General features: G+C 41.9%; 1 protein-coding gene across 1 annotated transcript in view; it reads right to left on the bottom strand.

The window, feature by feature from the left end:
• The window catches only part of LOC147031658 (junctional adhesion molecule C-like), a 75150-nt gene that overhangs the window by 24657 nt on the left and 37383 nt on the right, over positions 1-13110 (bottom strand). Inside the window, exons 4-9 of the mRNA XM_085866474.1 lie at positions 12154-12303; positions 6109-6191; positions 5718-5837; positions 5523-5622; positions 5324-5431; positions 5107-5125 (exon numbers count right to left, since the gene is read on the bottom strand). Of these exons, the coding sequence (XP_085722600.1) occupies positions 5107-5125; positions 5324-5431; positions 5523-5622; positions 5718-5837; positions 6109-6191; positions 12154-12303 (580 nt within the window). The remainder of the gene's footprint in view (positions 1-5106; positions 5126-5323; positions 5432-5522; positions 5623-5717; positions 5838-6108; positions 6192-12153; positions 12304-13110) is intronic.

Genomic DNA, 13110 nt, shown 5'->3' on the forward strand with positions numbered 1-13110 from the left:
GGTTCAGCATGGATGCCACAAATGCCAGGAGCTTTACCACATTTCAACCGGTTCACCGCAGCCTGTGTTTCCACAAATGAAAGTGGATCACAGTTCAGTGGAGGGTCAGCAATAGGGATAGCAACACCCCTGACATCCAACTCAACAGCTTGTGGATCAGCCAAGTACAACCGCTTAAAGTAACCGGCCCAGCGAGCCTTCACTTTGGACTCTTCTGTCAAGAGTCCACTACCCTCCACTCTAACTGCAGTACACTGAGGGACAGGCTTGGAGGAATGCAATGTGCAAATTCCCCTGTAAGCAGGATGAGCATCACCTAACCTAGTATATAGGCCTCCAGGTCCAGGACCCTGGTAGATAGGGGAGATGCTCTACCACCTCACAGATTACTCATATATAGGCCTCCTTGTCCACCCTCAGTGCACGTACAGTTTTACGCCTCAACTCCCTAAACAGCTCAGCTCTGCCATTCAGCCTGGCCCTGCGACTCTGGTCAATGGTATCCAGTGTCCTTTGAGACACAAAATTCTTCTTCACCCGAAGGTGAGTTCCAAGACATCCAGCAGCAACATCACGGGTGGTGATCTTGAAGGCACTCCACCACTCTTTAGGATTCCCCAAAAGCACCCACACACCTAAGATCCCCACTCAGCTTGTTCACAAATTCCTCAGATACCTTCTCATCCCTGAGATTGCCAACATCCGACCTTGGCTGCGATGGAACCATTCTTCTGGATTTAAGTTGCAACTTCATTGTGGCTACAACAAACCTGTGGTCAGTATTGAGGAACTGAGCATTCTGTTAAACCCTGCAGGTCTGGATCATCCTCCAGTGACCATCAACGAGCACATGGCCAATCTCCATTACCATACCACCAGCGTTGGAATACCAAGTTCAGCGATGAGCTTGTGGGCGCTGAAACCAAGAACCAGCCACCCAAAGTGTGTGGCTTCATGCAAAGTCAAGGAACTTAGTGCTATTTGGGTTCACAGTTTCAGACCCATGGGGACCAACACACACCTCATAACCATCCCTATCAGTTCCAGTCGATGCATTGAAATCCCCCAAGACTAGAAGTGTATCTCACCTGGGGCACTGATCAACCACAGACTTGAGCGTGTCATAGAATGCGTCCTTCACAGTGAGATCACTCGCCTCAGTCGGAGCATATACAGAGACCAGGGAAACGACACCCAAGGATTGACAAATCCTTCGTCTCATAATACGCTCATTGACCGGTGTCACCTCAATAATTATAATCATTGGACTCAGGTTATTGGACACAGCTACAGCAACTCCTTGAGTATGGTAACCATCAGAGCAACCAGACCAATAGTAGGTGTAACCACCCACCATGATCTCGCCACAATCCAGTCTCCGAACCTCAGAGAGAGCTGCAATACTGATGTCCAAACGCTTGAGCTCAGGTGATAACAGAAAGAGGTGATCATCCTCTCTTCGGGATTGAACATTCCAGGCACCCACCCAGAGGAACCGCCTGAGGTTAACCCAAGGAGACTGCCATCTGATGGATGACACCTCAGCACCACTCCTACACACAATAACCATGATCCAACCCGGGAAGGTTACCTCATGTTTTTCATCCCATCATCAAAGAGTGGATTTTGCTCCAATCCAGTCATCTGGTGAGCTGCCCTGTGAAGGGCAGCTGCACAGGAGGTACTCCCACGGAGTGGGTTTTCAGTTTTCTTTGTGTTTTTGTACATGATGTTTTTTGTACATGCGGAATGATGGGTTTTAGGTTGGTTGGAGTGCACATCCTTCCACCAACCTCCAAAAAAGGAAGGAACCAAACTGCAGGATAATGTCCGCAGACAGTTGGGCACTAGAAATGGATGGCCGTTGGCTCACAAGGAGTTTCTCCACCCTTCTAATCACAAAATTCTACAGGGTGGCTTGTAAGTCGCTTTACACTTGCTAAATTTTTTGCACCTCCCCTCCTTTCCTTCCTTGCCCTTTGCCCTCCCCCACCATGGAATGTGGAAACACTGACTCATTGAGGCAGGAGTTAATAGGAAGTGAGACGGCATGATGGACACAAGTTATCGTGTGGAAGAGCAGTTGGTTGCTTGTGTTTGGGTGCATGAAAGGGCACACACAGGATAAAACTATTTCTCAAGTGGGGACAGCTTTCGCAGAATGCTTTGCAAAAACCTTTTCCACCAAAGCAGTGGTTAATTTGGGGAAAACAGGCTTTTGAAACAGGAAGTGTGAAGGACAAGAAGCGTAGTGGAAGTCCGGTAACAAGACGAAACACGTATGCTGCTGTGTTGGTGCCAGTTGACCGGTCACCAAGAAAGTCAACAATAAAGAGCCAATGAACTTGGCATCCCATGGATCACTTCGCAAACTCACATGAAAAAAAAAATCTTCAGTTGAAACCCCGGCATCCATAATTTGTGAATCAACTCAGATGCTGACATGTATCTTTCTTGACACCTTAACTGCCATATCTCAAGGGGAAAAAATAAGATTTTGGATGAATGTGCCATCTATTGAAGCTCAGATACAAAATGTGGGATTCTGGTTTTCAGAAAGAAAAAACAAAAAATAAAAACTACATATATATATATATATATATATATATATATATATATATATATATATATATATATATATATATATATATATATATATATATATATATATATATCACACGAGAAGGGGCCTGCCCAAGGACAGGATCACACTTGCTCCTAGAGAATCTGAGAAGGTCTCAGGACCCTGGTCCTGACACTTCTCCAGTCCCATCCCCTGATAGGGCAAAATGGACCAATTTGTGCAAGACATTCGTGGGGTGTAAGCGACACGAAAAGCCGACTGGAAAACAGCTGGGCCCAAAGTCCGCGTCAAGTTCCTTTTAACCTCAAGTCTCATGTAGCATTGCCACCAAGGAGTGCCAGGTGGTCTTTTGCTACCTCAAAGCCAGAGGCATGCCACTCTTCCTTGGAAAGAAACATACAGGACGGCATCCTCTTCCAAAAATATCCCGGTTTCATCCACATTAAAAACTAGAATGGCACTTGTAGAGCGCGTAATCTCGTCTCACATTTATTCTGAAAAAAATAAAATAAAATACCATCGTTCACTGAAACACACTCCAAATTGAGCACAGGTGCATCCAATTTCCTTTGATCCTCCTTGAGATTTCTCAAACTTGATTGGATTCTACCTGTGGCCAATTCAATTGAATGGACATGATTTAGAAAGAAATGCACCTTTCTATACGAGGTGCCACAGTTGACAGTGCAGGTCAGAACAGAAACTCCTTCTTCTTCTTTCGGCTGCTCCCTTTAGGGGTCGCCACAGCGGATCATCCGTATGATCCGCATACTGATTTGGCACATGTTTTACGCCAGATGCCCTTCCTGACGCAACCCTGGTCGCCTCTTACGACACAGGGATATGGTACACCTATTTTAACCGCGGTATACATGAACCGGCCCAGTACACTGGTACTCATTTCACCGACCTCGGAAGGATGACAGGCTGAGTCAACCCCCTGGTGTATTAATTCAGTGGCCCAACGGGGCTTGAACTCAGGACCTTTTGGATCCCAAGCCACTGCCCTAACCACTGCGCCAACACCAGGCTTCATGTCAGAACAGAAACTCTCCCATGAAATCCAAGGAACTGTCCGTAGAACTTCGAGATAGAATTGTAAGAAGGCATAGATCTGTGGAAGGGTATAAAACAATTTCTAGTGTTGAAAGTTCCAAGAACACAGTGAGCTCCATTATTAAGAAATGGAAAGAGTATGGAACTACGCAGACTCTTCCTAGAGCTGGCCGTCCGACCAAGCTGAGCAACTGCAGGAGTTGTGGATCGACTAGATACTTTACAATTTTCCTAACAGATGATTCCCATAAACCAAAAATTCACACCCAACAGCGGTTGCACCAACACCTGACTCCATCCGCTGATATGGGGGCGCACAGAGCATGAAGACAACAATGCACACGCTCATTGAATGGAAGGAGATGTGCTCAGAAACACACTCTGATTGGCTGCTAGCGGTGTCAACATAGTAAATGCACTGCTTGGTGCATTTAAACTTGCAACTTTTGACTATATATATATATATATATATATATATATATATATATATATATATATATATATATATATATATATATATATATATATATATATATATATATATATATATTAAAGGTAAATAAAAACTGACTATTTAGTTCACGCCAAAGCAAATCCACGCAAAGCAGGGTATCACCATACATCAAATGTTCTGCATCACCAGAAACTCGTAAATCACATCTGATAAAACTTTTTCCAAATCAAAAGTTAAACAGAAAATAAAATTCAATAACTTTTTCCAAATCAAAAGTTAAACAGAAAATAAAATTCAATAACTTTTTCCAAATCAAAAGTTAAACAGAAAATGAACGAGTCAATGGATATGCCTCCAACCACATGAGATAGCATCCCACTATTACATTTGATTTCAAAGATCACATGAGAGAGAGAGAGAGAGAGAGAGAGAGAGAGAGAGAGAGAGAGAGAGAGAGAGAGAGAGAGAGAGAGAGAGAGAGAGAGAGAGAGAGAGAGAGAGAGATAACAGAAAATGTTTCTAACTCGAGTTATGGTCTGTAAAATTATTCTCAAATGGTACACGACCATTTGCTTACCCCAAAAAATTGAATCAGTTAATCTTTGCATCACAGCCCATACTTGTTCCAAGGTTGGTTAAAATCCCTTCAGTGGTTCTCAAGTTATCATGGTCACAAAAGAACCGATAACGGACGCACGGCCGGAAGGATAGACAACCCAAAGGCAATGCCTCCCAGCCCTTGGCTGTGGAGACAGACCCATAAACCCACAATAATTGATAAATTTAAAACTTCCCAAATCCCTAGCTCAATTCATCAACAAATCATAACAAGAAAAACCAGACACTCATTAAGATAGCAAACACCTACCTGCAACAACAACAATATGAAAATTCCAATACCCATCCTGGTATTTATAAAAGAGCCCGTATCACACTGTCTTTACATTTATTATGTGAGTAAAGAAATGCTATAAATAATCCCACTATATTTGATGGATCAAAAACAACTTACGGCATCTTTGGAAGCTTGTCTGCAGAGGGTTTGTTGTGGAGGGGAAATCATGGGGGAAAGATAGATGGACAAAGAATAAGTTGACCATTGATACAATTTCATGATTTTAAGATCAAAATTTAAAGAGTTGTTGCAAAAAAATTCTCAAAAGTGAAATGTAGTGGTTGTGGTGAAAACAGACTATAAATTAAAATATATATATAAAAAGACAACATGCCCTTGAGGTAGCCTTTATTATAAGCATAGTAGAGCCCAAGGGCAAGTAGCAGAAGGATGAGAAGAACAACAACCACAGCGGCAGCTATTGCACCAGAATTCACTTTATCTGGAGGATGGGAGAGTGAGAAGTTATAAATACAGTACTGGCAATACAAAGCATATTCCAAGTGAAATAAACTATGGGAGCAGCATCATACAGGCCTCCATATGCACCGACGACGATTTTGCAGAGCCCGCCCCATTCGTGGCCTGGCACATGTAGTCGGCCGTGTCTGTGGACTTGACTTCCTTCAACGTCTATGACAAAATAGGAAAATATGATTTTGTAAGCTTGGGAATCAAGGAATCAGAGCAAACGTGCTGAGTAGTAGCATCAAAGAAACATCCCATACCAATTTTCCAGTAGCACTGTCCAATGTGTAGGAAACATTCTTGAAACGAAGGTCTTTCTCAGATGAGGCAGGGAATGGTATATCGTTCCGATACCACGTGTAAGTTGGTGCAGGGTACGCCTTGGAGTGAAGGTTCATTCATCAAAATTAAAAGCGTCATTTCACACCTGTTTTCCTCCAAAAGTACTTTTCTGTAATCCCAATGATAAACTTTTTTTTTTCTTTCTTTTGAAATTAAATTCTTGCAAACATTTACAGAACAACAGATCAAAGCATCTCTTCTTGTAACAACTGCTGCATTCTCTCAAGCTCTCCAGCCATATTCTTTTGACACAATATTGAGAAAAGGTATTGTGTGATCGCAAGTGAAGCTTGCATTTTTGAAGCTTACCTGAGGCTCTGAGCATGTGAATGTCGTGGAGCTGCCAATTTTAGCAGAGGAAGGGACAGAGATTTCAACTTTAACAGGAGCCACTGGGGGAATTAAACAGAAATAAAATTACAGGGCAAAAATTCAAGAATTATGCCATTGCTAAAGACAGACAGACATACATTGTAGCCTAAAGACTAAAATACACAAGAAAACTTGTCCAAACAAAATAATATAATATGCAAAGGTCAAAATGCATGGTTAGACAATAAACACTCATATCTTGGAACAAAGGTCAAAATGTATTCTTTCAAACCATCCCTGCAGTTTCTGTATTCAAGGTGCCATTTGGATAGATAAATGATTCAATATTATTTAATGACACACTAGTTGAGATATTGTGAATCAATTTGCGTACAAGGATCAAAGTAGTAAGTGTATACAAACATAGAAAGAAAGAAAAAAACAGATGTTGGCCACAAATAAAGTGCATGTGTATTGCAAGACGTTCGAAACTGTGTATCATAAGAATAAAGACAAATGTTGTCCCTCCCCATTGCAGTTTTGTTCCCAAATGCAAAACGATGTCCTCCTAAAGTTGTAGTAGCAAGGCAATCACCGTGTGCGTGTGGCAGACTACGCTTGTTCGTCAAATTGTGCAACAATGGCTGTATTGAGACACAATTTATTTTGGTTGCATCTTGAGGACCGTGTCAGTCCAATGTACTTGGTAACCTTTCTCGAGAAAAAGATAGAGCTTTCCCCTATGCTGAATAGCATAACTGTTGCGACATTGAGTTGTACTCAGGTCAGAGAATGACCTCCCTAAAACTACACGATGTTGTACTGTAATGGGGTCGGCATCACATCATAGGCATTTGGCAGAACTGTCAACAGACACTGGAGTTGTGATCTGTTCACCTGGAGCCAACTCAATGCTTTAAGGGGAAAATACGCGACGAACAGCTGAGGCTCGAGGGTCATATACAATGGAAATGACTGAAGATGTCATCATCCAATACCTCAACTGTACGAGTTCTGTTATCAACCCCGATATTGTTGTTCTGTAAAAAAAAAAAAAAAAAAAAACTAATAATAATAAGTAAAAATAAAAATCAAGCCCAAACAGGCATTCACAGACCAAATGAGGTACAACATGCACAGGATGTAAGCCCATTGTAGGCCCGATTGAGATCTCCACCAAAGTAACATCCTCAGGTCAAAATTGGTTGCTGTTAACAGCAACAAAGGATGCGTCAGCAGGTTTTAACTCCGACTTTCTTGATTCTGGGAAAATGCTGTAGAAGCCTCCATCAAGAAAGGAAACGTCTATGCCACCATCGAAGAATGCATGGATGTGCTGAACACAAATTGGGGCGAGAACAGATATGGGTTTGCCAGCACTTTTGTGTCAGGTTTCAAGATGTTGTTGTTGTTGTTGTTTGGTCGACCATCTTTTCACTGCATACGCATGTTATTCCGGGTTATCTGGGCAGTCGCAGACAAAATGAGTCGACTGATCAATGACAGATATGGCAGCTACCAAAACTAACACTTTCTCTCATCCGGTGATGGAAACTGTGCTGAGAAACCATAAGAGTATTCTTGTGGGCTCAGGGGATCGGTAATTGTGTGAGCTGGAATCTCTCTCTCCAGTTGAGGCGATCACTGGTATGGGCAGAATACTCTTCCTTCCATTAAGGGGAATAACCATGTGGTCCATCTCCTGGTGACAGAGGCCTGGGTCGACCAGAAGCATGTGGCCAAAGCTCATTGCTATATCCATGAGGGTAGTGAGGAATCATTTTGAAGCAAGAAATTGTGGGAACAAACCTGGCAGGTGTGATGTGGAATTGAGTATAGACCCAACTCTTGTATTATTAGAATCATGGGCTACTCAGTGACATAATAGGTCAAGCTGGGATTCTTCTTCTTTACTTCTCCAGATTTCCCGTGTACCACGCACGCTATGGAGTGGAAATATACGACCTTCGGTTTATATCTGTGTCTGACTACGAGTTCCAAACATAACAGCAGGTGAGTAACTGCAGGACAAGGAGTGCATGCGGTCATCACTTCCATGCCGCCTGGAAGAACTATTTCAATGTGCCTTTGGGTATCGGACGTACTCCCGGCAGTCGTCATCCCAATACATACATACATACATACATCCATTGGGACCATACTCTGTACAGAGCGTTGGTGCTGCCTAAGCATGTGTCCTCGCAAAAACGTTCCGAGGGTCTTAGAGAAGGAAGTTTCAAGTCTGATGGCTGTGGATAGGGGTCAGTGGCATAGTCATCCCAAATAGACGATACAGCCTTGGTGGGAGCCAGGTTGTCCATGGCTTCTTTGGTTTGAGCCATATTAACCTTTGCAATCAAGAGACATAGTCTGTTGGTCATTGTTTTGTGTATGCAGTTGTTGATATGCTGATAATGTTTCTCTGCAAACAAGAACATTTATTGCGAGGCAGAGAAAATCGTTGGGTCTCCAAGTAATGGCAATCATCTGGGTGTTTTGGAGGTTCTTGCAAACCATGATGCATTCCTTTCTGAACACATGAAATCGTTTGCCAACAAAGGCAGGGGGCATATCTCATACTTGCCCTCCACAACTTGTGAAGAACCAATTAGTCTGATGGATGGCAAAGTACTTGAGACGATTATTATCAATACCCGATGTCACACACTCAGATCAGCTGACACGTGTCGTCCGCTATATTCTACCAAATGGTCCTGAAGAAAGGTTTGTAAAAGTTCTTGCCAAAGATCGGTCATACCGGACAAGAAATAGCAGAAATGATACTGGCCCTTCTGCGCGATAAAGGTATCGACTTAAGAAATTGTAGTGGACAATTGTATGACAATGCATCAAATATGAGTGGGAAATACATTGGTGTCCAAACCATCATCAGGGAGCAATGCCCATATGCGACATTTATACCATGTGCAGCTCACTCACTCAACCTTGTGGGGAAAAGTGCCACTGAATGCAGCCTAATGGACTTTAGATACTTCGACATTGTAAAAAAAATAAAAAGTTGTACATACGTCTCTCTGTGCAGACTCATCACTGACGACTGCTTTGTGAAAAATGAAGCCTTTAGGGCTGTTTGTCAAGAAACTTTCAGGTACATATTATGGTCAGCAAGGTATGGAGCAGTAGCAGCCATTCTCAAAGGTTACACACTCCCACATGCAGAGTTGGAATACCTGGCAACTTGACAAACTGGATTCAACTATACACATTGTTATTTGGAACAGTCTTTGTGCACTTTCACCAGTCCAGCCTCTCACTTCAAGAGACCAGCTTAAATCTGAATGTCACGGTGCCCTTAATGGAGTCTGCCGAATGACGGAGTTTGAGGACTTTGAAGACCTCGGGATTAAACTCTGTGGTCACAGCGAGTACATTTGAGCCCAGAAGCGTGTCCTGATGCGTAACCACCGCTTTGACAATGGAGATGATGAAGACACTGTGCTGTCACCCAAAGAGAAATTCAAACTGAAGTGTTCCACGGCATCGATCAGCTAATTAGTGCCTTGAAACACCGTCTTGAAGGATACAAGGAAATCAATGACAAGGTTGGATTCCTGTCCATGTTAGCATCTCTCTCAACTCGTGAAAATATTGCCTGCTCCTACCCCGGTGGTTGAACGTATATGTATCCAGTTTTCTACCTTTCCGGCATATTCAACAGAGCTTCAAATCTCACACAAACAATCAGCATAACTGGGAAGATACAAATTCCTTCATTCACATTCCCTCACCCAAACATTTCCTAAAGGCCCTGTCACACCTTGACGATTTAGCCAGCGTATACCGATTTATGAAAAATTTGTCTAAAACGCTGGTACACGTCGAATATGTTATGGGTACGTTTTGTATACGTTAATAGCACACTGAAAAAAACTGCCATACGTCATAGTATGCTGGCTTCAAACGTTGTACTTTTGGGTTTTCCTCAAATTTTTTCATGCTTGAAATTTTACGACGTATGCCGGCGTACGACTCACATGTTCCGCTACGCTGGCCATAAGTTGTAGGCACGTTATGCGATCGTTGACACACGTCGAAACACGTTACTTGTAAGTTACTCATAAGTCGAAACACGTCGAGGTAATGTTTAGCGTACCCGAAACTTATTTATAACCTATGAGTAACGTTTTTGTAAGCACGCTACACAAACGTTGTTCACACTTTGCAACACGTTACTTGAAAGTACTACTACTACTACTACTACTACTACTACTACTACTACTACCAACATCGACATCACTAAATTCTCTCGAACTACTACTACTACTACTGCTAATGCTTCTGCTACTGACATTGACATCTACTCAACAAGGAGTCAGGAACACTGACGGGTTCCTCTTGTGAAGCCCATTTCTATATACCGATTCCCCTAAACGTTGCCAATACGCCATTATACGGTAGCTGTAAGTTAGAAACACGTTCAGCAAGTTCTGTGGTCGTCCGGAAGACGTCAATCAAATTCGTCTACATACGCTAATGTGCATTTGAGATATGTTACACATAGGTTCAAAGCACGCTACTCATAGGTTCAAAGCACGTTACTCGTAGGTTAAAAATTAAGTTTCGGGCCTGCTAAACATTACCGCGACGTGTTTCGACTTGTGAGTAACTTACAAGTAACTGTGGCCGACGTGTGTAAACGATTGCGGAGTATGCCGAGAACTTATGCCAGCGTATGCGGAACTTGTGAGCCATACATCGAGTACGTCGTAAAATTTTCAGCATGCTTGAAATTTCACGACGTACTAGACGTACCACGTAATATGCCAGCGTACTTCATTGTTTTTCATCGTGCTCCTAACGTATACACAACTTACCCATACCGTATTTGACGTGTCCCAGCATTTTAGACACATTTTTCATAGGTCGGCATACGCTGGCTAAATCGTGAAGGTGTGACTGCGATGTTGACACTTCCAATTTTCAGGTGGTTATGATTTAAATCGGCGAGCGGCAGGTTTTTAACAGAGAACGCCATGAGTTTGTCAGCGATACGTGCAGCGCACTATGACTAAGTTAAACTATCGTTGGGCATAGGTTGTGAACGCCAACAACAGGCTAAGCATTCGTTGGTATAAGTTATCTTTAACACAACGAAACGTTCTGTGCCCGTTACTAATACGTTACGCATACGACCAACACGTTATGAATACGACCAAAACTTAAAAAAAACATCAAAACTTCAGAGTACGCCAACGTTTTACGTGCATTTATATACGTTGCCATTCCTGGCTAAAACGTCAAGGTGTGACTGGGCCCTAACATTGAAATAGCTCATTGGCTATATCTGTCGATGATGGTATTGAATTGTGCTGGTGAGGGTGAGTGGTCCTTCTCAAAACTAAAGAGAGACACAGACAGGGACAGATAACAATAAGTTTTCCTTTAGAGGTTATTTAACATTAAACATGTATTACTATTACTGATCAGCAGCAGACGTGACAGTAATACAAGACTACAGTATACAATATCAGGCATTGGATTGCTTGACTTGTCCAACTGGATTTCAACCCAAACACATCTTTATTTCAGTATGTGAACTGAATCTCACAAGCAATTGACAAGCTCACTTTTGGCTGCACAATTGAAAGGAAAAAAAAATCCTTTTGTGTGATGAAGTTGTCCTTGCTGCCATCATGATGGCATTTATTTGTCATCAGTGATTTGATGGATTCTGTGGCTTCTCTTCCCCCGACACATTGCTTTTGCTCTTATTTATACAGAACTTCAAATTGGTAATTATGATAGGACTCGTCCGTAAGATTACTGTTTGTTGTACCATATTTATCAGGATTCAACGACATCTTCAAGCAAAGTGAAGCAGGATGTGCCATAATTTGCATCAAATTGGATCAACTGATCAATAGAAAAATATTGCTTGGTCGAGACAGACAAAACGGAGAAATAAACAAAGATTTTGGCAGTGTCACATACATCTCTGCAGATTTCCATACTCAAATCCAACCTAACTTATAGCACGCTTTTTAGAGTTACAAAAAAAAAAAAAAAAAATCAAGTACTCACCACCTACATCCAGCTGCACGTCTACCTCTCCAACTTTCGTTCCTTCAACCCCCTCACAGCGATATTTTGCAGTATCAGTGCGCAAAGTGCTCTTAATTTTGAGGTTTACTCCATATTGCAAGTCAACCTCAGCACGGCCAGCCAGATCACCTGTAATGGGAGGATGTGATGTTTGATGAAAAGGAAATAGTTTTGGCTACAACAAAATTCTCTCGTTAACAAGTCGTCCAGGAAAAATAAGTAAATAAATAAAAATAAAACAATATAAGGAACTGCCTTCTGTTTTGGATTTTCTATTCTTTATGAACAAGAGGCACATGTGGTGTTCTTACTGATTGTCCAACTTTGCAAAGCCATATTTATTTCAAGCAATTCCATCCAGGCTGCCAACTTTTACCTATCTGAAAGAACTTCAATTTTATCTGCCTGAAACAACTTTATGAAGGAATTTGAATTTTATCTATTGGAAATAACTTACCGATTTGTATTGTGCAAGCTCAGTGTAAATCATCCATTATGTGAAATGCATGAATGAACCTGGGGTTTTTTTCTCCCCAAGGTGGTAAAATGCGGTTTTTTTGTTTGTGTTTTTTTTAAAGTTCATTCGCTATTGTAACTGCAGTACAAATTAGAGCAGCACTCGGTGGAGCACATACCTCCTCCAGGCGGAATAGTTTACATTTTGTATCCCACCGATTGGCCCGATCGGCGTCTGGACCTGAACCAAAATCCAAATCGACTTGTTCTTGTTACCGAGCCAACTCATACACCAAGTTTTGTCATAACCGATTCACAATTATTATTTTTTAATATCATGCTAGATATCGTTTACGGCCCAATCTCTCATTGGTGAAGAATAGCTTAAAAAATTAAATTATAATTATTGGATCCAGATCTTTATCAAAATCCATTTCAATTATTCCTCGTCACACACCCAACCTGTCCAAGTTTTGTCCG

This window comes from Eptatretus burgeri, chromosome 2 (genome assembly GCF_056783735.1).
Source record: "Eptatretus burgeri isolate ZD-2024b chromosome 2, Ebu_testis_v1, whole genome shotgun sequence".
Taxonomy (NCBI): domain Eukaryota; kingdom Metazoa; phylum Chordata; class Myxini; order Myxiniformes; family Myxinidae; genus Eptatretus; species Eptatretus burgeri.